General features: G+C 45.3%; 1 protein-coding gene across 1 annotated transcript in view; it reads right to left on the minus strand.

Annotated features, from left to right (window-relative positions):
* Window positions 1-19,558: 19,558 nt before the first annotated feature.
* The window catches only part of LOC126443032 (serine-aspartate repeat-containing protein I-like), a 33,171-nt gene continuing 25,638 nt past the window's right edge, over window positions 19,559-27,091 (minus strand). The window contains exon 2 of the mRNA XM_050090878.1: window positions 19,559-23,311. Within this exon, the coding sequence (XP_049946835.1) occupies window positions 19,559-23,311 (3,753 nt within the window). The remainder of the gene's footprint in view (window positions 23,312-27,091) is intronic.

Genomic DNA, 27,091 nt, shown 5'->3' on the forward strand with positions numbered 1-27,091 from the left:
CTCTGCTGTAGGGGCAGCGGGGGTCGGACCTCTCTCGCTGTCGCCTTGTACAGTGGTCGGCCCGTACTTACCTTCGAGATGTGAAATTGCAAATACTGCCAGTAGGCGCGTTTAGCTCTCGGAACCCGTACGTACCTTTCTGGGCTGAGAAAGCGGGGAGTAGCGGCTCACTGGGAGGGTGGCGGGAGGCGGAGGTCTAGTGGTGTAGTGAGGTGAGAGAGGTTCTGTGGAGAGTCGGTACAGTGGCGTGACAGACGGAGATGTATTAGGAGTGGGAGGAAAGAGAAGCGGAACGAATATTGCAGTTAAGAAATAGGGAAGTCGCAGAGGGGGCGACGGTGGTGGGGGAGAGGGAGATATCGGCATAAACTACAGAACAGTGTTACGAAAAGGACAGTTGCTACTCACCGTATAGCGGAGATGCTTAGTTCCAGAGGGCCACGACAAAAAGTGTCACAGACAAAGCTTTCGGCCAACAACCGAGGCCTTTATGTAAAACACACTCTCTCTCTCTCTCTCTCTCTCTCTCTCTCTCTCTCTCTCTCTCTCTCTCTCTCTGTGTCACTTTTTGTCATACCCCCTCTCGGACTAAGCATCTCCGCTATATGGTGAGTAGTAACTATACCTTTCATAATATTGTTAAATTCTGTCCTCGATTTTCCTTTGTTTAAACTACCGAACAGATACAGCAAATAATGAAATTCTACCGACAGAAAAACGGCACATTCTCAAAGGATTTATTTCTCTGCTCATGGAGCTCACTCAATCTGTTTGTGTTTGCCGGTGATATTTCCTCTCTTCTCTGTCCAGCCTCCCTCCCCTCTTTCTGAGTGACTCTGCCTGCACTCCTGTGTCTGTGGAGCACCATGCCTCCTCCCCCCCTCCCCTGTCTGTCTCAGTTTATTATGTTCGTCGATATCTTTTTGTGGAAGACAACTCTGCAGAATGCATCTTTGGGTTGGGTTTCATTTCTCGTCTTCCTTATTCTGTTTCAAGGATTGTATACAAGTTCTGTGATTGTGGTTTTGTGAAAATGTCAATTTTTTTTTCAGCCGCTTTCACTCTATTTCTTTGAGACAACCATAAAATTGTGCGGATGACAATAAAATTGTTCTTATAATTTGCAGATAATATTTGCAGTTTTCTTTGTTCCTTACTGTAAATTTCATTGTTTGTATTTTTAATGAATGTTGATTTGTCATTGAATCCCAGCTTTCTCCTCATGATTTTCTTCTCTATTTCTGAGGAGTTCCTTACCCTCCCCTCCTCCCCCCCCCTTCCCCTCGGGAAGATGGTGCAGAACTATTGACAGACACTGAAGCTTACCTCGAACAGGTCCACACCTCTGGTCCCACTGTCATTTTTTGTCGAAAACATTTTTCCCGATCACCTGCGTTAAGTACTTAATTTTTCCATCTTGCAGATATGCCTGTATTTTCTCTGCTATTTTGACCGGTGCATTTTGATATTACCTGTTACTTCTGTTATCTCAAAGGCTACCTCTAAGCTTAGTTTCTCATCAACTTGCTTCATACAGTCAATTTCAGTGCTAGGAGTTTCTGTCATTTGACAGGCTGGAAATGCCGTCAGGAAAAAATACACGCAGTACTGCAATCGAATGAACTTTCATTCAAACTCGCATTTTGACCAAAATCCGCAGAAATTTTTCTGAGAGGAGACTACATTTTAAAATTGCCTGCTTTGATGTAATTGACTTGGTGAGCTTTAAAACCTACCCTGTCCCAAGAAGTACACAACATTTATTGTACCTGAAATGACTGATAGTATCTACTCAGTACTTTTGAGGTAGGGTACTTTAATACCTAAGCAGTATTCGTACTTAAGAAGTATATGCAAATTTCATCATTTTATGTTATTGATACGAATGTGGCTGCCACCTTTCTCAATTCAGTGATCTGCAATTATATTCTCGTATGTTCGAATCTGGAATATACAATGATATAGGAAGTAATGCTCGAAAATGTTAGTCGTATTACCGTTGTATTATTTTGAAACTGAAAATTAAAAATCCGGAATAGAAAACGAGTCGTTCCGTATGGACAAAAATAACCGACAAAAACTGCCGGATAAACACTCAGTCGGCAGGAAAATCGGGGAAGAGACTCCGTAAAGGGCTCGTGCATCTTTGATGCCATCTACGACACACTGTTTTTTGCACTACTTCGTGTGTGATCATCTTAATGGATTTATTGCATTACCAGCAGGAGAACTTGTGTGAAGTTTGGAAGTTAGGAGGTAGGTTCCGGTGGAAGTAAAGCTACGAGGACAGGCCACGAAGCGCGCCCGGGTAGCTCAGTCGGCAGAGCGCTTACCTACGAAATGCTAAGGTCCCGAGTTCGAGTCTCGGTCCGGCACTCAGTTTTAATCTGCCGGGAAGTTTCATATCGGCGCACGCTCTGCTGCAGAGCTAAATTCCTTGTGGGGACAATCCCAGAGGCCGCCGTGGCTGTCACCTCCACTAATGGCACTACTGGACGGGCTGTGCTCGCCGTCAGACGTGTAGGGTGCAGCGCAAAACCACTCGTCTGCTGCACTTACTCCTCCTCGCTCTGGAAAAAATAAGTTTTCACTGCCTCGTCCTAAATCGGTCACGAACGTGAGGCGGTCTACTTTTCCGCTTTGACCACACTTGCAAAAGTGTCAGTTTTTGAAATAGCAGATGGTACTCTCATAATGTCATCTTCTTGCAGTCTGTCCACATCGTACTACAGTCTCGAAGTTCTCTCATGAGAAGTGTAATCGAGCTATTCTTATTCGGTTCGTCGTACATAACCTCGCCCTCAAGGTTTACCGTTTCCGATTCGACTAAAATTTCGACAGGAGACTGTTCTCTAGAACTGTGGATTTTTTCGGCACTCTTTGTGCTACATTGCTCTCTCTCTGTGTGGGCACCCATCAGATACAGCAGCAAATTTAAATCCAAAATAGCTGTGGAAGCGAGAAACTAACTTTGGGGTATCGAGTTCGTTGAAACATTTTGAGGCCGAGTTACTCGGTGTACGAGGTACCTTCCGTCAGTGACAAAAAAATTATTTGTTGCAATTGAGTTCACATCCTTCACTGGAACAAATGAGGTTTTGTTCCTTTTTGCATGCCTTTTTCTGAGAATAGAGATATTGGAGTGTAGCCATGTATGGAAGTGAAACATGGGTTAGACAAGTTAAGACAAGAAGAGAATAGAAGCTTTCGAAATGTGGTGCTAGAGGCGAATGCTGAACATTCTGCGGACCTCTCGTTCCGCAGCTGCTCACGCTAACCACGGGACCACGGCGCTCCTGAGCTCACACCCCCCTTGATGTTGCCTATTCTGCGCATGCACTACTCAGTTTGTATATTTTGCTTATTTTTTTCCTAGTTGCACACAACTTCTTCCTGTTTTCTCGATTGATATGTGTTCAGTTTTTCAAGGCCTATCCCTGTGCCAACTTATAACTAAATGTGAGGGGGGTGCGATGGGGAGGTTCCCTTGTCAGTCAATACCTGTGGAGCCTGTGGTCAGTGAGGCTCTGTCTTTTGCCGAGTTCGTGGAACCACAAGTGGATAACAGTGACACTGATCAGCTTGTGGAAGATCACAGCCGAGAAATGACCACCGAATAGTTTATAGAGTTGCAGTGTGTTTCGCGGCAGGAAGCTGTGGAGAGGAGTTCTTTGGAGGAGAAGGAGGGAGGAGGCGTTGGTAACAGCAAAGCAGCAAACTTCTAGCACCATAAGCGAAATGCCGAAAGCACGAGAATCGTACATTGAAAATTGTCGCCCCAGTAAAGCAGTGGATACGCTCGCTACAAATTTAATTGACGATAACGTGTGTCGCATTTTCGCCGAGTGCCGAAGCGACTGCAGACACAAATGACTATAGATAGATTCCTAGTAAAATAGAATTAGTTATGTATCGTGAATAATAACGTACGTAATATGATGCGAATAGATAGATAAAAAAAAGCCTACTCACCAAACTGTGGCAGGAGAACACACACACATAAAGGGACTTAACTTTTATAAACTTTCGGAGCCAGTGGCTCCTCCTTCTGACAGAAGAGTTAAAGGGAAGGAAGAGGGGTGGAGGAAAAGGACTGGAGAGATTTAGAGAAAGTGAGTGAGGCGTACAGTCCAGAAAAGTCACCCACAACCCTGTGTCAGGGGAGACTTACCGGAAGCAGAGACCGAGATTGTCGGGCACTGCACCGGATCAGATTTGAAAACGTAAAGGTGAAAGGCAGGGTAATGTGCGAGACGGAGATTACTACTAAGGCATTGCTCGTGAGTTGTTAAGAGTGAAAAGGTAAGTGCATTGTGTGTAACAGAAGTGGGAGGGGGGACGGTGAAAAATAGACAGGTCAGAAGACGAAAGAAGTGGAAAAACTAAAATGGAGTGAGGAAATGAGTAATGTTAACGGGAAATATCACTTGGCAAATCGATCCCAAAACTTTTCTAACAGCAAAGCCGACAGTGAACTTTGCCTCGAGCGGTTCGGACCGCAGAACCTCCGAATCGTCCCTCACGATCCTTCCGAGAATTCCTCTCGTCCAGAATTGCTTCACAATCTTTCCTCAGGTCTGTACGGCGTGACCCTGACCTGTCCTCTGCAGAACTCCGTGCTAAAGGCTGACGACTCCATCATTATCCTCCCAGCAGACAAAGGATCTACCACTGCGGTACTGGACCGACAAGCGCGCATTAGCGAAGGCGTGTGCCAACTGCCCGACACCTCCACGATCGGCGTCTGCCGCCGAGATCCGTCCCTGCGATTCAGATTGCCCTGCAGTCCCACCTCGAAACCTCACGCCCCTCACGAGGACTGACACCTCGATTCGTAGAACTTCTTACCCGACCCTCACCGTGCACCCGTAACTTTTACCTCCTTCCTAAAATCCGTAAACCCTATCGTCCCTGCTGTCCTCTAGTTGCTGGCCTCAAAGCACTTGCCAAACTTACATCTGCCTCAGTTAATCGATACGTGTGACCCGTAGTGCAGAGACTTTCCTCCTATACTGAGGACACCGACCATTTCCTAGATCGTCTGAAATCCGTGCCCATCCCACTCCCACCACACACCTCGCTTGTCACGTCCCTCGGTACCGACATCCCCCACGTACGTGGCACGTCTGCTGCCGAACGTTTCCCCATTCGGCGCCCACCCGATTCCGGACCTACGACATCCTTCTCGTGCGCCTTAATGAACTTCGTACTTACCGACAATCACTTTGCATTTGAGGGGTAGACGTACAAACGGACCAGCGAACCGGGACGGCTCCTTCCTCTCCCGACCTTTTCTCCTCGGGTTGCTCGGAGGGGCTTTCCTGAAATCCGTACGCCTTCGGCCCCCCGGGTCGGCTTACGTACGTCGGTGACGTCGTTGCTGTACGGAGTCGTGGTCAGGCTGACCTGTTAAAATTCCCAGAATCTCTAAATATTTTTTTCCAATTAAATTTCACGTGATCGGATTTCGAATCCCGTGGTGTCGATGTCGTTCTCACTGAAGGCCATCTACCCACTTCCATCCACATTAAACCCACTGACAAACAACAGTACTTGCATTTTGACAGTTGCCATCCTTTCCGTGTCAAACATTCTCTTCTGTACAGCCTCGAGATTCGAGGCAAATGTATTTGTTCAGGTGCAGACTCTTTGCACCATTCTCTTCACTGGATGTAATTACCACACCAGCCTACTTCAGATGCTGATTTCCCAGGCCATCACAACACATACTGGTACTGCTGATCCCTTCGGAGCACACCGCTTGATGCCCGGCGTTATCCCGGTCTCAAATGTATTAATCGGCTACTTCGACAAGGCCGTGACTTCCTAAAATTGTGCCCTGAAAGGAGATTCATTCTGTCTGAGATTTTGCAAACCACACCTAGAATAGCTTTTCGTCGCCTTCCCGATCTCTGCAATATCCTTGTTAGACCCTACGCTCCTTCTGCGCCCGTCTCCCTTCCCTACGAATTTATTTATTTATTGGTCCTGTGAATCTAGGACTGTACAGTGTACAAAAGATATTGGACCATTCATTAATTACAATACACATTCCTTGCTTTTTTAAATTTTTTCAGACATCATTTTAACAAAAAAAAGATAAAATTATAGAATATTTTCTTACTCTACACATTTCAAAAAACAGTCTTAATTGGTGAGGCAGTATTGTTTTTCTAGGTATTTCCTTACTGTATAGAAGCAGTGCTCGAGCAAGTAATCCTTCATAGCTGATTTTAACTTTTTTAAGTCTATTATTATTTTTGTGCATTTCAGGAAGTGCATTGTACAGTTTGATGCTAGAGTAGAGTGCAGCTTTCTGTAATAGCGCTGTGTTTTTCTGCTGTACACGTACATTATTTATTTGTCTTGTGTGGTAGCTGTGTACAGATTGATTACAGGTGATTCTCCGACTCCTGCTGTTTAATTTTTCTTTTATAATAATTACATTTTCAAGTATATAAATACACAGAAGTGGTAGTATTTTATTTTTGCTAAATAGTGGCTTGCACGACGATCCTTCCATTAATATAACAATCTTTTTCTGCAATCAAAATGATTTCTGACTAGCTCCACAATTTTCCCAAAACACTACACCATATTTCAATGTTGACTGAACCTGAGCAAAATATATGGTCCTGAGATTATCAAGTGATATACAGTTTCTTATTTCTCTCATTACAAAACTTGTTTTGCTCAGTTTTTTGTTCACATAGTCCACGTGTGTGTCCCATTTCGTGTTTTGTCGAATCCGTATATCGAGAAATTTTGTGTTCCCCGTTTTTTAGTTTTTTGTCCACTTATTTCTGCAGGAAGATTAGCTGGTGTCCTGTTCTGAGTGAACAGTTTTTCCAGATTTATAATCAATCTGTACCGTCTTCTCCGTGATGGTCTGAGTGACATTTTCAAAGCTTTCTTTGCTTTTTCTGTAATTAAGATGCTGGTGTCATGCAGACTGATATAGCTTACTGCCTTCACTGTTCATATTATGTAAGTCGGTTCCATACAGTAAGAACAGAATTGAACCTGATATGAAATCTTGGGAACTCCATATTTGACAACTAATAAATCTGACTGATGACTTTTGACTGTCTCATTTACTTCATATGTTATCTCTATGAGCTATTTTCTTCCATGGAGGTACAGTTTAATCCAGTTATGCGCTGCTCCCCTTGTACCCCAGTTCTGAATCTTACCTGGTAATTTATCACGATTGATGGTATCAAACGCTTTTGATACGACTAGGAATATACTTGAGGTATGTTCCTATCTGTCTAGGGCCTGTAGAGTTTCATACAGAAAAGAAAAGATTGCTGTTTAAGTGGAATGATTTCTCCTAAAATCGTCTTGAGATGCCGTTAGTATGAAATTTGACAGTCTTTTATAAGAGTTTCTCTAGAATTTTGGAAAACACAAACAGTAGAGAAACTGGTCTATAGTTTGACACCTCTTCCTGGGTTCCTTTTTTGTGTAGTGGTTTAACTTTAGCAATTTTTAAACATGTTGGAAAGCTGTCATCAGTGGTTCAGAAATTAAGTCTACACATTTTTTTTTAATTTACAACAAAATCTGGTATGTTAGCTATTCCTGATGAAAGTTTTGATTTTAGAGGCTGTACTTCTTGTGTATTAGTTGGTATGAGTAATATTGTTTTTTCTACGTGTTCAATTTTTGATGTTATTTGTGAGGAATGTTTATGGGTGACCTTTTTATCGATAAGTTTTTCTGCTAGATATACAGAATAACTGTTAAATGTATTTGCTACCTCCTTTGGTTTGCAGATAGTGTGCGATTTTTCATTCAGCTGTGTTTTTAGTTTTTGTTTTGTTACTTCCTGTTTCTTTCTTTACAATATTCCAACCAGCTTTCATTTTATTGGATGCATTTATTATGTATCTGTCGTTTTCCGTCATTTTGGCACCTTTTATTAATTTCCTGAGATTTATTTTATAGAGTTTTAAAATGCCTATCAAATTCTGGTGTTGTGTGACATGTTTTTGTAGCTCTGTTGAAGAATCGTTTCTCTGCACATGATTTTGATACCTTTAGTGATCCATTTGTTTGTGAGAGTGAGTTTTGACCTCCTAATTTTAAGTGGAAGTGCTACATCAGAATGATATTTAATTGTATTCGTAAAGATATTAAAGTTGTCAGATATATTTCCAGCATGATAAATTTACTCCCATGATTATTTTTTAAAATGATTTATAAATTTTTTCAATATTCTGATCATTGTAAGATCTGGTCTCATGTGTACTTGTCAGGTTGTTGGCCTTAACACATTCAGTGTTGAAGCTTATGGTTTGCCCATAGCGCCTGCAAGTCCAGTCTTTATTATTTCTGCTTTGTAATGTTGTTGATTAGAGTTAATTATTATTTGGTCTATTGTGGATTTTGTAGAGCAAGTTTCTAGTCCTGGGGAATGTATTGTGATTTTCAAGTTATAAGACACTAAGAGATTCAATAGTTCTGTTCTTATTTTATGGGGTTTGTTAAAGTCTGTATTTAAATCACCACATATGAGGAGTGCTTGTCTATTTTTTGCAGTTAGAATTAAACTTGCTTCAACTTGCTCCATCAGGAGGTCTGTAAAGGCATACTACAGTTGTATCAGGTGATGGTAATGCTATGGACGATATTTCAAAATCCTTTTCCCTATGTAGTGTCTTTAGTTTTTTTTTTTTTTTTTTTTTTTTTACGCTATCCCTTTTCGGACAAAGATGCAGTTTCCATCACATTGAAGTTGCTTTATACAAGTGTAGGCTGCCAATTCATAGTTTGTTATGTTCACTGTTTGTAATATATCCTCTCTTAACCAGTGCTCATTAACACACAGCACAGAAGCGTCATTTAATTCATTTGAAAGCATTATTTCCAATTCTATTAATTTATTGCACGGAGATTGAATATTCTGATGGAACAGTGTAAAAATTATGAACCATTTTTCTGGATTACTTTGTTGAGCGCTTACCTTTGATTGATCTGTTTTACTGGAGGAAACACATCTAATATTTTTGGTAGTCTTATTTAAATCACCTCCTTTACTAAAAGTCAGTTTCTCTTCTTTTTTACAAAAGCACACACATTTTCCAACACTTTACTGCAAGTTCTGGATCCTAACCTATTCAGATGAAGTCCATCTTGTCCTAGACACTTATTGGTGACAAACTTATTAAGATCTAAAAATACTGGCCCTGAAATATCACACAGATTTCGCACCCAGTCATTTATCCTGACTATGTACATATCGCTCGCTGATCTCCTGTGTAACATTCCACTTCTACTATCTTCGATACGGGATACGTATTTTTGGCTGTTCAGATAATGTTTCTTGTTTCGCTTATCAGCTGACTTTCACTGCATCTGCGGAGAGAATTCGTCCCTTCATGTACAAAAACACCTTTATATATTTCGTTGTCGGCAATGGTTTCACCTTTCTTTGCATTTTGTTCGGCACTCAAACTGTTTTTCAGGTGTTTAGTCTTCTGATGTAGCCTTATCCAAGGTCGAACATCGATTTTACAGTTCAGGACTTCGATGTTTTTCACGAGAGAATTGCCAAGTAACAGGAATTCGTTTTCGACACACTGCTTCTCTTCATAATTAGTGGTTTTCTTTATGTTACTTTTGTTTGTCCATTTGTATATGTTTGGTGGTCTCACACTTTTCGAGTCCTTTTTTTTCTCCATTTTCAGCATTCGTAGGATTAAAATGACTTCAGAGTGTGTTTTCTTCTCACTAGATAGTTTCGCAATTTCTTCCTTTAATAACGCAATTTCATTTTTGAGAGTTCCCATATCACTGTTTAATTGCTTTACGGTTTCGTTTTTCAAGTTCACAGACTTAATCAGTTCCAACTTTTCTTCACATTCAGAGTCACGACAAGATCACAAAAAATCGTCAGGAATAGATTTTAAATTAAATTTTGCGCATCTTTCGTGCCACCAGTAGTTACATTTCACACAAATGATGACCTTTTGAACGCGTTTCTCACATTCCTTACATACTGAAGTTTTGTGCACAGCATTTTTTGTGGATATCAGTTTGTTACTGCACGGATCTATCGCCAGCACGAGACCGAATCTACCCCTGTGACCGTCTCCGCCGCGAGACTAGCGCTGTGCACCCTCCTACCACCACCTATTCCAGCCCTGTAACTGGCAAAACATAGCCTATCAAAGGGAGAGCCATTTGTCGAACAATACACGTCGTATACCAGCTGTTCCGTAAGCACTGTTCAGTCTTTTACATCGCGTTGGCTACCACCCAGTTATCGGTCAGGATGAGTCGATATAGGCAGAGGTGTCTACAGGCAACGCCCGACACCCTGTCGCAGAGCACGCTCTACGAGACGGCAGTTGTGACCTCGGCGCCTGTTTCTCCACACCCGCCATCTGGATTCTTCCCCCAGACGCCAGCTTCTCAGAACTCCACCCACCTGGTCGTAATTTACATTAATCCCTTCTGTCTCAGTATTTCTTCACAGTAACTACTCCTGTCTTCACTCCCTTTCAGTTTTCTACATCTTTCATCCTCCGAGCCATCTTTTTTTCGCCATCCTCTTCCCACCTCTGTTACGTACAATGCACTTAACTGTTCACTCGTATTATCTCGTTCGTGACGTTTCGGCAGTAATCTCTGTCTCACGTATTACCCTGCTTTTCACCTTCGAGCTCTCGTGTTTTCAAACCTTGCCCAGTGCAGTTCCCGACAATAAGTCTTTCCGTCTTGTCCCCTCCAGTAAGCCTCTGTTAACCTGGGGTTGTGGCTGACTTTCCAGAACTGCGTCCCTTTACGTAAATTTCTCCAGTCCTTTCCATTCACCCCTCCTCCTTCCCCTCCAACCCTTTTGTTGAGTAAGAGGAGCCACTGGCTCTGAAAGCTTGTAAAAGGGGCTATTTTCGTTATGAAAGTACATAATACTGTATGAATAATTTTCTTTGAATAAGCGGCATGGAGGAGGTGAAACTTTTAGCACTTTTTCTGCGTGGAATGCATTAATGTATTTAAGTTGTAGGACCAGTGTTACCTCACATGTTAATAAATTTCTCTGGACAGGAAACTGATCTTCACCCAGTTTTTGGCCAAATGTTTTGAGTGTAGCAAAAGCGCACAGTTGGTATAAATTCACATTTGATTTTTGACTGCATTTTTGAAGCCGAATGAAAAGCGGGAAATGGGCAAATGGGTATCAGACTGACCACGTGAGGTGTAGTTGTGCAAAAACTATATTATTTGAACTTGCTACCAGGTTAAAGCTGTGTGCCAGTCTGGGACTGTATCCGAGGACCTTTGCCTACAGTGGCAATGTGCTCTACCGACTGAGCTACTGGAATGTTTTTCTTGTAGGTTTGGGTTTTATGTAGATGCTGTCTCACTCCTAGTAGTTGAAACCGAGTCAGAACACTTCACAAGATGTGTCACCTGATTAACACCCGAAGTATTCACCTTTTTGTTCTCTCGAAGTAGATGCCCTGCCAATCGGTGCATCTGAAATCCTGTGTGTAGCCAAGCAAAGACTTGACTTTTTCACCTTCTGCGACTGTTGTTGGAGCAAAAAACCGTAACTTGTACTCGTATCACGAGAAAGCACGTCCACCACTTTCCTTTTACGAATGTGTGTTTCCTCGAATGGATGTACAGGATCGTTGGTGTGACTCGAGAATTTGAGTGGAACACAACTTTATGCACAATATACGCCTCAACAGTTCAAGATGACAGTAAAGATTACAAAATATTCCATTTTTCACAAAATCGTCTTGTCTTTTGTTCTGAGCCGTGACGTCAAAATGTAAAAGGCAGGTGAAGCTGGTTGTCACCACCTCGCGCCGTTTTTTGTATACTACACCTCCCATTTAATGCCTCTACATACAAAAACAAACACGTGCGCACAGTATGTGTTCTGCAACTTACTCCCTACTCAATATCATTCTTTCACAGTTGTCTTTCCTTGTACTACACGAGGAGTGTGAAATGAAATGTCGTCGGCCTAAAAGACACGTAAAACTTCAGTATGGGAGCACGGTTCGAGGCCCGCCGTCACGGCATTACTTTTGCCAGTATCTCGTCTCCTAGCTTCCGAACTGATCATCAGCTCTCCTGCAGTCGTTGTGGGACTAACACTCTCAGAAGATGCGTTTGGAAGGTAGGTCAGGCACTGCTAGAAGTAAAGCCGTGAGGGACGGTCGAGAGTCCTGCACTGACTGCTAACTCGATCAGTGGAACACTTGCCTGAAAAAGGCAGAGGTCCGGGTTTGAGTCCTGATGCAGACACAACATTAATCTACCAGGAACACTGAAATCAGTCCTCACTAAGCTGCAGAATGAAAATGCATTCTGAAGAAGATTTAATTGCTTAAAAGTAATCTGGGGTAAATAAGAAAAATCCACCAGTAAAGTAGCCCCTAGTACTCTTTAAAATTCCATGTTATATGTTGAACTTTAAATTCTCAATTAACACCTCGTTTGCTTTCTGTTAACCCATATACTCCTAAGAATAATAGAATACATATTTATATTTACATATATTATATTTCTTGCTTTCTGAGCAAAATGTGAAAATTAAAAATAACAAATTAGAAAAACACAGACAAATGTTTTGTAAAATGGTTTGTGTAAAAGTAAGTAATAAAAATAAGATTGGAGAAACATTTTACAGACTTTTGAATGATGCTTGAAATTACGTGTAGCAAATAAGGTACGAATTGAGAATATAATGTTTAATGTTTAGCATAAAATTTTGAAGAGTACTAGAACATAATTGTCTGGTGGGTTTTATAGACCGTGCAGACATGTTTCTATCATCTGTGCCCAAAGGTGTAAAAGAGTACCAACAGTTTTTCAGTCTCAAAATTTTTTTAACAGAGAATCCTTCAGATATCAGGAGAGAGAATGTATATAATGCAAGAAGTAATGTCTCCTTTACAAGTGCTGTTGGCATCATTGTTCTCACTCACATTTCCACTAAAAAAAATATAATAAATGGAATAAATTGGAACCGTAAATCAGATCAGTTCCATTCGAACTGCAGATTCTACTTGCTGCCGTTGCTACGTAACCGTGATTTTCTTCGTGTGAGGCACTGCAGCCGTATATTTGTTAAAGGACATTTAAAACTTCTTTTTATCCCATTATTCTTTAATTAATTCGGAAACGAAACCGAAGTCCCCACACTTCTCGACAGAGCGTAGGGAACGGTGCCGGAGACCCGCACTGCCGCACTGGGCGACGTCCTGACGGGGGGCGGCTGGCCGTCGTAACGGCCACCAGACGACACGACACGACACCACCCGGAGTCTACGGGCTGGTGAAAATCCCCGACCCCGCCGGGAATCGAACCCGGGACCCCGTGCTCAGGAAGCCAAAACCCTACTGCGAGACCACGAGCGGCGGACTTTAATTTATGGAAGTATTTTGTAGTCGTGATTTATCAAACTGGTGATGCAATAACAACACCTATCGGGACTTTACTTCTTTTAAATTGGCACTGTTAACATTCTCGTGTAAGCCCTAATGCAATTTGACTGTCTCGTATATCTCCTAAAGCAGGTGGAGTAAATTTGCCTCGGTCGGTTCCCCGAAGGATCTCGATAATTCTGCTGTCGGACCGAGGTACTTTGGTGGTCAGTCAAATTGCCCTCGCAGTAAAGTGTGTTGCTTCTCGTCTTCCTCATTCCTTTCCATTGCCTCCCAAGTCTGTACCTGAAGTTCATCAGCTGATCAAAATACATTTGAAAGCTACACACTATACTTCATGCCATAGTGCATGTTATTGCAGGTAGCTCGGATCTCTCTCTCTCTCTCTCTCTCTCTCTCTCTCTCTCTCTCTCTCTCTCTCTCTCTCTCTCTCTCTCTTAGTGCAAATAAAAAAAAAAAAGTCTACAGGAGTAAAGTCCAGTGAATGGGAAGCGTAGGGCTGAGGTGAGCCTCTGCCTACGCCCACCTTCCAGGAAAGGTTCTGTTCAAGTAAATCGGGGACTATGGGTGCAAAATGTGGAGGCACGCCGTCGTGCTGTATCCCGTACGTTGTCGTCCTGAAGCTGCGGTTCAGGGAAGAGTTCTGTCGTGTAGGGGTAGCTATTACCTGTTATTGAGCTTATGGCAAAGAAAATGGGCCGTACAGTTTTGCTTTTGTCGTACCCGACCCAATATTAACCTTTGGTGTATTACGTTCCCACATCTACACCTCGTGTCGTTCTTCGTTTGCCAGTATTCGGCTGTTGTCACTGTCTGTGCTCTTTCCCACAAATGTGGAATGTGGCTACATCGGAGAATAATATGTTGTCTATTAAATTTGAGTTCTTTACGGATTCCAGGAAGTCGTGCCGCATTACCCGACACTGGGTGAGATCGTTGTCCTCTAGACGGTGCAGATCCCGAATGTGATAGAGATGTTTTCCTGCAGTGAAGTGCAGGATTTTCCACACTGTGTCGTGAGAGATATCCGGTTCCCTACCGAGGTGTCGAGCCGGCGCCTCTGGACTCCTATCGGTGGCAGTCCGATCCTGCCGATAGGCGTGGTCCTCCGTGACTTTCCTCGCCACACTCGCTACCGGTACGCGTAAATTTGTTCGCGAGCAGACGACTGTGTGCACTCGACGGAGCCCGTTTGTGAAATTTGTGCGCAAATTCTGCTCTGCCTTCGTACGACAGTCCGCGTAACCGTGCGCGAATGGTGGCGACCTGTTCTTCTGCGTAACCCGTCTTGCACAAAGGTACCGGTGTCTGCAGAGAAAACAAAAACAAATTAGCATTTTCGTGGAAATGGATAGTGATTTTACACACACTTTTCCGGTTAAAAAGACTGTACTAGTCACTTGCACTACGCAGAAGCATCTCCTGTCGGTTTCTTTAAACGGCAGTAATTTAATCACATTTCCAAAAATGAAATTAAACACACAAACATTGTGTACCGTGGACAATGTTGTTGTTGTCGTATTTTTCAGAATAAAATTCAGTCATCAGTTGCAGATATATTTTTATTAAGCCTTACCAGTTAACTTGTTGTCTTCAAAAGCTTAGTATTGGTTTTGGAGATGTGTCAATACCTTGATGTGCCCAGAAATGTACATATCGTGTGAGCATTGTAAACACATACTGACAGGTTACAGTAACTGAATGACATCTATGTATGTGTCAAGCTGTTCTGCTGCCAATGGGATTTTATTCCGAGAGCTCTATAGTACAGTTGCTTAAAATTCCAGCCGTGAATAAAATAATATATTATTGTTAAGATATAGTGATAAATCCACATCATTATTCAGTGTTTTATTTTTCAATTCAAATTGTTAAAATTTCTTTTCAAGTATTTTATGTATACTTCATAGTATATATGTTTGCTTTCAAATAAATTATAGTAATTTATTGAAGATTTTTTCCCAAAACATTGACTTTGCCAGTTCTGAAAAAAAGTTGGTTACACCCAACCCATAGTAGAAAAGAAAAATAAAACACTAAAAATATATGCAGATGAATTGAATGGATATAGAACTTTATGGTTATGGATTTTTTGGTGGGTTACCTTTGCTAAATCTGTGGGTCATTCTGTAAGATGTCTGGATAGGGTTCCTTTTTGACACTATCCTTTAGTCCCTTTTTCCTGGCAATTTTGTCCTCGTTTCTGGCACGGTACAGCTATTATCTGTAAGCCGATACATGTACAACCAAAACATTGTGTGTAATGTCAAAAGACTTCCCCCATTCAATTCTCAGAAACAATCGGGAATAACTCGGAAAATGTTTTTCGCGATGAAAGCTATCACTGGCTGTCTGTCAAGCGACGAGTGAATCGCATGACGAGAGTGCTCCAGTTTTTTCTGTCTTTAATCGCTGCTGCAGCACTTATATTGTGTTCTATTGTTGCTGTTGCTTTCATTATTTGTTAAGTGGGGGCTACTTTGCTCGAATGCATTTATTTAGAGTTCTTTTACTGGTGTTGATCTATTTTGTGCATTGTTATCAACTGCTTTCTCTAAGTGAGTCATTTCAAAGAAGTATTGATTTCTCACGCTTTTGGATTCAGTGCTTACTTCCTATGTATATGTACACTATTTTAATTTTAATGTTGGTAGTATGAACAATTGAAAAGAGCTATATTTATGTCTTTGGATGAAAGGTTTCTTTTTACTACCTTATATTGCACGGTTTAATTATGTGTGTAATTGTTTAATTCCGAAAAAAGAGCCGGCCGCGGTGGTCTCGCGGTTCTAGGCGCGCAGTCCGGAACCGCGCGACTGCTACGGCCGCAGGTTCGAATCCTGCCTCGGGCATGGATGTGCGTGATGTCCTTAGGTTAGTTAGGTTTAAGTACTTCTAAGTTCTAGGGGACTGATGACGACAGCTGTTAAGTCCCATAGTGCTCAGAGCCATTTTGAACCGAAAAAAGAGAGCAAAAATTCTGTTGACCAAATAAAATTCTTTGCCAAGTGTTTCCAACAATTATTTGTTTGTGAAATGGAGTGTTTAGTAAACCCCTTAAGTTACCTTTGTAACCGGTTAGCAAGTCGAGTATTTCCCAAAGGACTAAAGTACGCAGTCGGATGTGATGCTCGTTTATGAAATCAAAGATAAGTAACTGGTAAGTGAATTGTATGTAGGTGGAGCGAAGGGAAGGGATCGCGGATGTCAGCTGCACCGAGACTGGACGCAGAATCGGCGGTGACGAGTGAAAACGCGTGCCCAGCCAGGAGCCCGACACGGGGGTCTGCCGCTGAATGGGCAGTGAGTGGCGCATTAACCACTGCACGGACTGCCTCAGCCGACCCCAGTTCCACCGAGCATCACGTATACGCATTCCCCGTCTGTGTCCTCCGTACTCGCCTCTTCGAGATTCCCGCAGGAGGTCGGATGTATTTCACGGGACACGATTTTATTCTTGCGAAATGCTATGTATTACGTCATCTACACGTTTGTAGGTAGGTACTAGCCACTTACAGAATACCCGAAAGCTCAGTGCCTTAAAAGTAATAATAACGGCCGTGTTAGTCTATGTCGTTACTCGTGCTACTGTTGAGGGGAATTTACATCTTAATAACAGACACAGTCACTTCTGTCTCCTGTCGTATCTACGCTACAAGATTTTAGTACATTATTTATCTACAGAGCAGGTGTTGTCCAGAAGAAGCAGTTTCAATTCGTACTTAAAATTTGTCTCGTTTCCTGTCGGACGATTTATAAAAGTTGGCAAATAAAAGAAATTTTTGTGACTATCGTCAAACTTTCTTAAGCTGACAGCAGATTTAGTGATAAGTAATAATTATGTTTTCTCCTATTCTTCAATAGGAATCACTCTGTGGCTGACAGGCACCGAGCGAGGTGGCGCCGTGGTCGGCACACCGGACTCTCATTTGGGAGGACGACGGTTCGATCCCGCGTCCCGGTTTCGGTTTTCTGTGATTTCCCTAAACCGGTTCAGACAAAAGCCGGGACGGTTCCTTCAAACCGGCACGGCCGACTTCTTCCATTAATCCGACGAGACCGCCGATCTCGCCGTTCGGTCTCCCCCACTAGATCGACCCCCGACCCACTGACGAGCACGTGTGATGGGGACACTGCCTGTCGTGCGTGTTAACCTCCAGAGAAGGAAGTTGTGCAGTAAAGGAGTACGCTGAATACGTGACGGCGGGACGTACGGTCGGGAGCTCTACAGCCAGTTTTTCGGTGCCTGTAATTAATCTTTTACTGTGGACAAAATGTTAAAAGTTGCAAAAAGTAAATGTTCAACTCTTACAAGTTAACAATACCCTATACAAAGTAGACGCGCATAACTGCATGTGGAATTATCTAAATTAGTAGAGCAGACAAATGTGGATGGCTGGCTGGCTGGCTGGCTGGCTGGCTGGCTGATAACTGTTCATGAGACCCAGAAAATATTAGATACAGCCTCCCAGGTAGATGCTATTTTTCTTGACTTCCGGAAGGCGTTCGATACAGTTCCGCACTGTCGCCTGATAAAGAAAGTAAGAGCCTACGGAATATCAGACCAGGTGTGTGGCTGGATTGAAGAGTTTTTAGCAAACAGAACACAGCATGTTGTTCTCAATGGAGAGACGTCTACAGACGTTAAAGTAACCTCTGGCGTGCCACAGGGGAGTGTTATGGGACCACTGCTTTTCACAATATATATAAATGACTTAGTAGATAGTGTCGGAAGTTCCATGCGGCTTTTCGCGGGTGATGCTGTAGTATGTGGTATCTAGTATGCAGAGAAGTTGCACCATTAGAAAATTGCAGCGAAATGCAGGAAGATCTGCAGCGGATAGGCACTTGGTGCAGGGAGTGGCAACTGACCCTTAAGATAGACAAATGTAATGTATTGCGAATACATAGAAAGAAGGATCCTTTATCTACGATTATATGATAGCGGAACAAACACTGGTAGCAGTTACTTCTGTAAAATTTCTGGGAGTATGCATGCGGAACTATATGAAGTGGGATGATCATATAAAATTAATTGTCGGTAAGGCGGGTGCCAGGTTGAAATTCATTGGGAGAGTCCTTAGAAAATGTAGTCCATCGACAAAGGAGGTGGCTTACAAAACACTCGTTCGACCAACACTTGAGTATTGCTCATCAGTGTGGGATCCGTACCAGGTCGGGTTGACGTAGGAGATAGAGAAGATCCAAAGAAGAGCGGCGCGTTTCGTCACAGGGTTATTTGGTAAGCGTGATAGCGTTACGGAAATGTTTAGCAAACTCGAGTGGCAGACTCTGCAAGAGAGGCGCTCTGCATCGCGGTGTAGCTTGCTCGCCAGGTTTCGAGAGGGTGCGTTTCTGGATGAGGTATCGAATATATTACTTCCCCCTACTTATACCTCCCGAGGAGATCACGAATGTGAAATTAGAGAGATTAGAGCGCGCACGGAGGCTTTCTGGCAGTCGTTCTTCCCGCGAACCATACGCGACTGCAACAGAAAAGGGAAGTGATGACAGTGGCACGTAAAGTGCCCTCCGCCACACACCGTTGGGTGGCTTGCGGAGTATAAATGTAGATGTAGATGTAGATAACGAGAGAGCCAGCCGCGGGTGACCGTTCCGGCTGGGGTCGGCCAGAAGAGTGCCGTACACGAGTGCGGTGCCACCCTGCGGCCACCCTGCAAAGAAGGAGCGCCGGTACTCCTCAGTCTTTCACACCCTGGATGCTCGAAACCCATTTTAGTCCTTACGGAACTGTGGCACACTGGAAGCAGAAGCGTCAACGTGTCGTGCCCCGACGTCGGCTAAACAGGTACTCGACTGCCACCTGTCGCTCACTGGCAGACTCGGCTGTCCGACTGTAAACTGTGCCACCGGTGAGACCCGGCCGCACACCCGAGTCAGTTCCCGGCAGGCGGACGAAATAGTCACGTCGGGGCTCAGTTCGCACTCCTGTACGGCTGTCTGAACAGTGCCGGAGCAGGTGTCGGCAGCGGGGCGGCGAGTGACTGACTGTGCGACAGTACGCTAGTGGCGAAAGCCTCGTGCGTCTCGAGTGTCAGTACAGGGTAGCCGATGAGAATCGCTCGTGCTTATTATCCTCGCCGTCACAAGTATTCGGCTGTTTTTTCCTGACTGTGTCACGATTTCAAATGCAGTAGCCAGGGCTGGAGGAAATTACGAACAAGCAATGTGGTTGACTATCCAGGTCGGGCTCGTGAGTGGCATCCAGGTCTGGCTCGTGAGTGGCTTCCTCGTCTGACTCGTGAGTGGCTTCCTCGTCTGACTCGTGAGTGGCATCCTGGTCTGACTCGTGAGTGGCATCCTGGTCTGACTCGTGAGTGGCATCCTGGTCTGACTCGTGAGTGGCATCCTGGTCTGACTCGTGAGTGGCATCCCGGTCTGACTCGTGAGTGGCATCCTGGTCTGACTCGTGAGTGGCATCCTGGTCTGACTCGTGAGTGGCATCCTGGTCTGACTCGTGAGTGGCATCCTCGTCTGACTCGTGAGTGGCATCCTCGTCTGACTCGTGAGTGGCATCCTGGTCTGACTCGTGAGTGGCATCCTGGTCTGACTCGTGAGTGGCATCCTGGTCTGACTCGTGAGTGGCATCCTGGTCTGACTCGTGAGTGGCATCCTGGTCTGACTCGTGAGTGGCATCCTGGTCTGACTCGTGAGTGGCATCCTGGTCTGACTCGTGAGTGGCATCCTGGTCTGACTCGTGAGTGGCATCCTGGTCTGACTCGTGAGTGGCATCCTCGTCTGACTCGTGAGTGGCATCCTCGTCTGACTCGTGAGTGGCATCCTGGTCTGACTCGTGAGTGGCATCCTGGTCTGACTCGTGAGTGGCATCCTGGTCTGACTCGTGAGTGGCATCCTGGTCTGACTCGTGAGTGGCATCCTGGTCTGACTCGTGAGTGGCATCCTGGTCTGACTCGTGAGTGGCATCCTGGTCTGACTCGTGAGTGGCATCCTGGTCTGACTCGTGAGTGGCATCCTCGTCTGACTCGTGAGTGGCATCCTCGTCTGACTCGTGAGTGGCATCCTGGTCTGACTCGTGAGTGGCATCCTGGTCTGACTCGTGAGTGGCATCCTGGTCTGACTCGTGAGTGGCATCCTGGTCTGACTCGTGAGTGGCATCCTGGTCTGACTCGTGAGTGGCATCCTGGTCTGACTCGTGAGTGGCATCCTGGTCTGACTCGTGAGTGGCATCCTGGTCTGACTCGTGAGTGGCATCCTGGTCTGACTCGTGAGTGGCATCCTGGTCTGACTCGTGAGTGGCATCCTGGTCTGACTCGTGAGTGGCATCCAGGTCTGGCTCGTGAGTGGCTTCCTCGTCTGACTCGTGAGTGGCTTCCTCGTCTGACTCGTGAGTGGCATCCTGGTCTGACTCGTGAGTGGCATCCTGGTCTGACTCGTGAGTGGCATCCTGGTCTGACTCGTGAGTGGCATCCTGGTCTGACTCGTGAGTGGCATCCTGGTCTGACTCGTGAGTGGCATCCTGGTCTGACTCGTGAGTGGCATCCTGGTCTGACTCGTGAGTGGCATCCTGGTCTGACTCGTGAGTGGCATCCTGGTCTGACTCGTGAGTGGCATCCTGGTCTGACTCGTGAGTGGCATCCTGGTCTGACTCGTGAGTGGCATCCTGGTCTGACTCGTGAGTGGCATCCTGGTCTGACTCGTGAGTGGCATCCTGGTCTGACTCGTGAGTGGCATCCTGGTCTGACTCGTGAGTGGCATCCTGGTCTGACTCGTGAGTGGCATCCTGGTCTGACTCGTGAGTGGCATCCCGGTCTGACTCGTGAGTGGCATCCCGGTCTGACTCGTGAGTGGCATCCCGGTCTGACTCGTGAGTGGCATCCTCGTCTGACTCGTGAGTGGCATCCTGGTCTGACTCGTGAGTGGCATCCTGGTCTGACTCGTGAGTGGCATCCTGGTCTGACTCGTGAGTGGCATCCTGGTCTGGCTCGTGAGTGGCATCCTGGTCTGGCTCGTGAGTGGCATCCAGGTCTGGCTCGTGAGTGGCATCCAGGTCTGGCTCGTGAGTGGCTTCCTCGTCTGGCTCGTGAGTGGCTTCCTCGTCTGACTCGTGAGTGGCATCCTGGTCTGACTCGTGAGTGGCATCCTGGTCTGACTCGTGAGTGGCATCCTGGTCTGACTCGTGAGTGGCATCCTGGTCTGACTCGTGAGTGGCATCCTGGTCTGACTCGTGAGTGGCATCCTGGTCTGACTCGTGAGTGGCATCCTGGTCTGACTCGTGAGTGGCATCCTGGTCTGACTCGTGAGTGGCATCCTGGTCTGACTCGTGAGTGGCATCCTGGTCTGACTCGTGAGTGGCATCCTGGTCTGACTCGTGAGTGGCATCCTGGTCTGACTCGTGAGTGGCATCCTGGTCTGGCTCGTGAGTGGCATCCTGGTCTGGCTCGTGAGTGGCATCCAGGTCTGGCTCGTGAGTGGCTTCCTCGTCTGACTCGTGAGTGGCTTCCTCGTCTGACTCGTGAGTGGCATCCTGGTCTGACTCGTGAGTGGCATCCTGGTCTGACTCGTGAGTGGCATCCTGGTCTGACTCGTGAGTGGCATCCTGGTCTGACTCGTGAGTGGCATCCTGGTCTGACTCGTGAGTGGCATCCTGGTCTGACTCGTGAGTGGCATCCTGGTCTGGCTCGTGAGTGGCATCCTGGTCTGGCTCGTGAGTGGCTTCCTCGTCTGGCTCGTGAGTGGCTTCCTCGTCTGACTCGTGAGTGGCTTCCTCGTCTGACTCGTGAGTGGCATCCTGGTCTGACTCGTGAGTGGCATCCTCGTCTGACTCGTGAGTGGCATCCTGGTCTGACTCGTGAGTGGCATCCTGGTCTGACTCGTGAGTGGCATCCTGGTCTGACTCGTGAGTGGCATCCTGGTCTGACTCGTGAGTGGCATCCCGGTCTGACTCGTGAGTGGCATCCCGGTCTGACTCGTGAGTGGCATCCCGGTCTGACTCGTGAGTGGCATCCCGGTCTGACTCGTGAGTGGCATCCCGGTCTGACTCGTGAGTGGCATCCCGGTCTGACTCGTGAGTGGCATCCCGGTCTGACTCGTGAGTGGCATCCCGGTCTGACTCGTGAGTGGCATCCCGGTCTGACTCGTGAGTGGCATCCCGGTCTGACTCGTGAGTGGCATCCCGGTCTGACTCGTGAGTGGCATCCCGGTCTGACTCGTGAGTGGCATCCCGGTCTGACTCGTGAGTGGCATCCCGGTCTGACTCGTGAGTGGCATCCCGGTCTGACTCGTGAGTGGCATCCCGGTCTGACTCGTGAGTGGCATCCCGGTCTGACTCGTGAGTGGCATCCCGGTCTGACTCGTGAGTGGCATCCCGGTCTGACTCGTGAGTGGCATCCCGGTCTGACTCGTGAGTGGCATCCCGGTCTGACTCGTGAGTGGCATCCCGGTCTGACTCGTGAGTGGCATCCCGGTCTGACTCGTGAGTGGCATCCCGGTCTGACTCGTGAGTGGCATCCCGGTCTGACTCGTGAGTGGCATCCCGGTCTGACTCGTGAGTGGCATCCCGGTCTGACTCGTGAGTGGCATCCCGGTCTGACTCGTGAGTGGCATCCCGGTCTGACTCGTGAGTGGCATCCCCGTCTGACTCGTGAGTGGCATCCCCGTCTGACTCGTGAGTGGCATCCTGGTCTGACTCGTGAGTGGCATCCTGGTCTGACTCGTGAGTGGCATCCTGGTCTGGCTCGTGAGTGGCATCCAGGTGTGGCTCGTGAGTGGCTTCCTCGTCTGGCTCGTGAGTGGCTTCCTCGTCTGACTCGTGAGTGGCATCCTGGTCTGACTCGTGAGTGGCATCCTGGTCTGACTCGTGAGTGGCATCCTGGTCTGACTCGTGAGTGGCATCCTCGTCTGACTCGTGAGTGGCATCCTGGTCGGAGCACGAAGAGTCTCTACATTTGGTACCGGGGTTGCGTAGACGAGAGCTTTCAAATGCCCCCACAAATGAAAGTCAAGTGGGTTGAGGTCAGGAGAGCGTGGAGGCCACAGAATTGGTCCGCCTCTACCAATCCGTCGGTCACCGAATCTGTTGTCGAGAGGCGTACGAACACTTTGACTGAAATGTGCAGCAGCTCCATCGTGCACAAACCACATGTTGTGTCGTACTTGTAAAGGCACATGTTCTAGCAGCACAGGTAGAGTATCCCGTATGAAATCGTGATAACGTGCTCCATTGAGCGTAGGTGGAAGAACACGGGCCCCAATCGAGACATCACCAACAATGCCTGCCCAAACGTCCACAGAAAATCTGTGTCGATGACGCGATTGCACAATTGCGTGCGGATTCTCGTCAGCCCACACATGTCGATTGTGAAAATTTACAATTTGATCACGTCGGAATGAAGCCTCATCCGTAAAGAGAACATTTGCACTGAAATGAGGATCGACACATTGTCGGATGAACCGTTCGCAGAAGTGTACCCCTGGAGGCCTATCAGCTGCTGATAGTGCCTGCACACGCTGTACACGGTACGGAAACAACTGGTTCTCCCGTAGCACTCTCCGTACAGTGACGTGGTCAACGTTACCTTCTACAGCAGCAACTTCTCTGACGCTGGCATTGGGGTTATCGTCAGCTGCACGAAGAATTGCCTCGTCCGTTGCAGGTGTCCTCGTCTGTCTAAATCTTCCCCAGTCACAGGCTGGAATGTTCCGTGCTCCCTAAGACGCCGATCGATTGCTCCGAACGTCTTCCTGTCAGGACACCTTCGCTCAGGAAATCTGTCTCGATACAAACGTACCGCGCCACGGCTATTTCCCCGTGCTAATCCGTACATCAAATGGGCATCTGCCAACTCCGCATTTGTAAACATTGCACTGATTGCAAAACCACGTTCGCGATGAACACTAATCTGTTGATGCTACGTACTGATGTGCTTGATGCTAGTACTGTAGAGCAATGAGTCGCATGTCAACACAAGCACCGAAGTCAACATTACCTTCCTTCAATTGGGCCAACTGGCGGTGAATCGAGAAGGTACAGTGCATACTGACGAAACTAAAATGAGCTCTAACATGGAAATTAAGCGTTTCCGGACACATGTCCACATAACATCTTTTCCTTATTTGTGTGTGAGGAATGTTCCCTGAAAGTCCGGCCGTACCTTTTTGTAACATCCTGTATATGTAAATGAATTTCAGCAAAACAGACGTGAAATTACTCCATGATCCAGTAAGTACTGTAAGCAGGCCTGTAGATCACTACACAGTTACAAATTCCTAATTTTTTTTAGGTACATTTAATGACTCTTTTCCTCCTCCAACTTGGCAAAAGAAAGTAAGCAGTAAACTTAAGTGGATTATACCAGGAATAAATATTTCTAGTGACAGAAAAAGAAAACTGCGCAACGAGTTAAAATCAAACAGAGGTCCTGATTTTGTTTCGCATGTCAAATGCTATAAAGCTGTGTACAGGAAAGTTGAAATTGCAGCTAATGAAATGGCCAAGAATACTTTCATCCTCCAAGACAGTTGTAAGACAAAAGCAGTGTTGTCAGCTGTTCAGTCAGAATTATCAGCCAATATTCAAAGTCACGAGATTTTGAAAATTAGATTTGAAAATGATACATAATAACCCCTGTCGAGATATATTGTTTCAAGTAATTCTTAAATGTAGTGAGATCGGATGTCCATATAGCAACCTACCGAGACATAAGCTTGAAAACAACCTACACACATCTTTCTAACAGTTTGGAAACAATCATCCAAAGGGAATGAAATTTGTCTTCAAAAAAACAAATCCTTGTCTGGGTGGGATGAAATACCCACATCTGTAATCAAGAGTGTGTGTAAAATGATTTCACAACCACTGTTCGTTATCAGAAACCAATCTTTTGAGCAGGGATGTTTCCCAAACGTATTAAAATATGCTGAGTTAGAACCACTATTCAAAACGGGGAACACAGAAGACATGAGGAATTAATGCCTGTCTTTCCTCTGCCGGTGCCTTCTAAGGTGTTCGAAAACATTGCAGCAAAACAAATTAAAAAATGCCGTACTAAAAAAACAGTTTTTAAAAATCAGTTCGTATTCCAACACAAATAGAACATTGTAAATGTCATCAGTGAGTTTACTCAAAAGGTATGCGCTTCCTTGAAGAGAATAAACCCACAAGGCCAGTCAGGTGTTCCGTGACGTCTCCACATTATCGATACCTCCCTGTGCGCCATGTGATTCCTGCTTTGGAAGAGCACGAGTGTGTGGGAACGACTGTTTCCGTGCAAGATGAGACAACAGCTCATGTCACTTGCTCAGTGAAAGAGCTGCTTAAAGCAACCTTCCATAAACCTGTTATGGGAGTACATTGCTAAGATTGCACTGGAACTGCTGTTGATTGTGTCGTTTTACAGAAGCAGCATCTCACTGACATTTCCAAGTTTAAGCTACAGTTACTACGAAAATAAACTTTATGCCTCTCTTACTTGTTGGACCTTTTCTGCTCACATACTATTTCAGATCCATTACATGCTGAAATATTTCTATATATATCTCTCTCTCACATTCACTGTCAGATTTGCACCTTGTGGCCAAAATTGAAACTAATTTTTTTGCAACGTAAATTTGCTCTACATTAACCCATCGGAGTATCCACCAAGTTTGGCTGCCGTATGATAATTACAGCCTACACTGGTCCTCTGTGTGTAGCTGCACATTATTATTAACCACCCAGTACTATACAGAAACCGAATTTGGCGTAATCATTACTGGAAGCAAACCCTGCAAGAATACCTCTTTTGTTGTTGTTGTTGTTGTTGTTGTTGTTGTGGTCTTCAGTCCACAGACTGGTTCGATGCAGGTCTCCATGGTACTCTATCCTGTGCAAGTTTCTTCATCTCCCAGTACCTACTGCAGCCTACACCCTTCTGAATCTGCTTAGTGTATTCATCACTTGGTCTCCCTCTACGATTTTTACCCTCCACGCTGCCCTCCAATGCTAAATTGGTGATCCCTTGATACCTCAGAACATGTCCCACCAACCGATCCCTTCTTCTAGTCAAGTTATGCCACAAACTCCTCTTCTCCCCAATTCTATTCAATACCTCCTCATTAGTTATGTGATCTACCCATCTAATCTTCAGCATTCTTCTGTAGCTTCTATTCTCTTCCTGTCCAAACTATTTATCGTCCATGTTTCACTTCCATACATGCCTACACTCCATACAAATACTTTCAGAAACGACTTCCTGACACTTAAATCTATACTCGATGTTAACAAATTTCTCTTCTTCAGAAACGCTTTCCTTGCATTTCCAGTCTACATTTGATATCCTCTCTACTTCGACCATCATCAGTTAATTTGCTCTCCAAATAGCAAAACTCCTTTACTACTTTAAGTGTCTCATTTCCTAATCTAATTCCCTCAGCATCACCCGACTTAATTCGACCTACATTCCATGATCCTCGTTTTGCTTTTGTTGATGTTCATCTTATATCCCCCTTTCAAGACACTGTCCATTCCGTTCAACTGCTCTTCCAAGTCCTTTGCTGTCTCTGACAGAATTACAATGTCATCGGCAAACTTCAAAGTTTTTATTTGTTCTCCATGGATTTTAATACCTACTCCAAATTTTTCTTTTGTTTCCTTAACTGCTTGCTCAATATACAGATCAAATAACGTCGGGGAGAGTCTAAACCCTGTCTCACTCCCATC

Source organism: Schistocerca serialis, unplaced genomic scaffold (assembly GCF_023864345.2).
Source record: "Schistocerca serialis cubense isolate TAMUIC-IGC-003099 unplaced genomic scaffold, iqSchSeri2.2 HiC_scaffold_1420, whole genome shotgun sequence".
NCBI lineage: Eukaryota > Metazoa > Arthropoda > Insecta > Orthoptera > Acrididae > Schistocerca > Schistocerca serialis.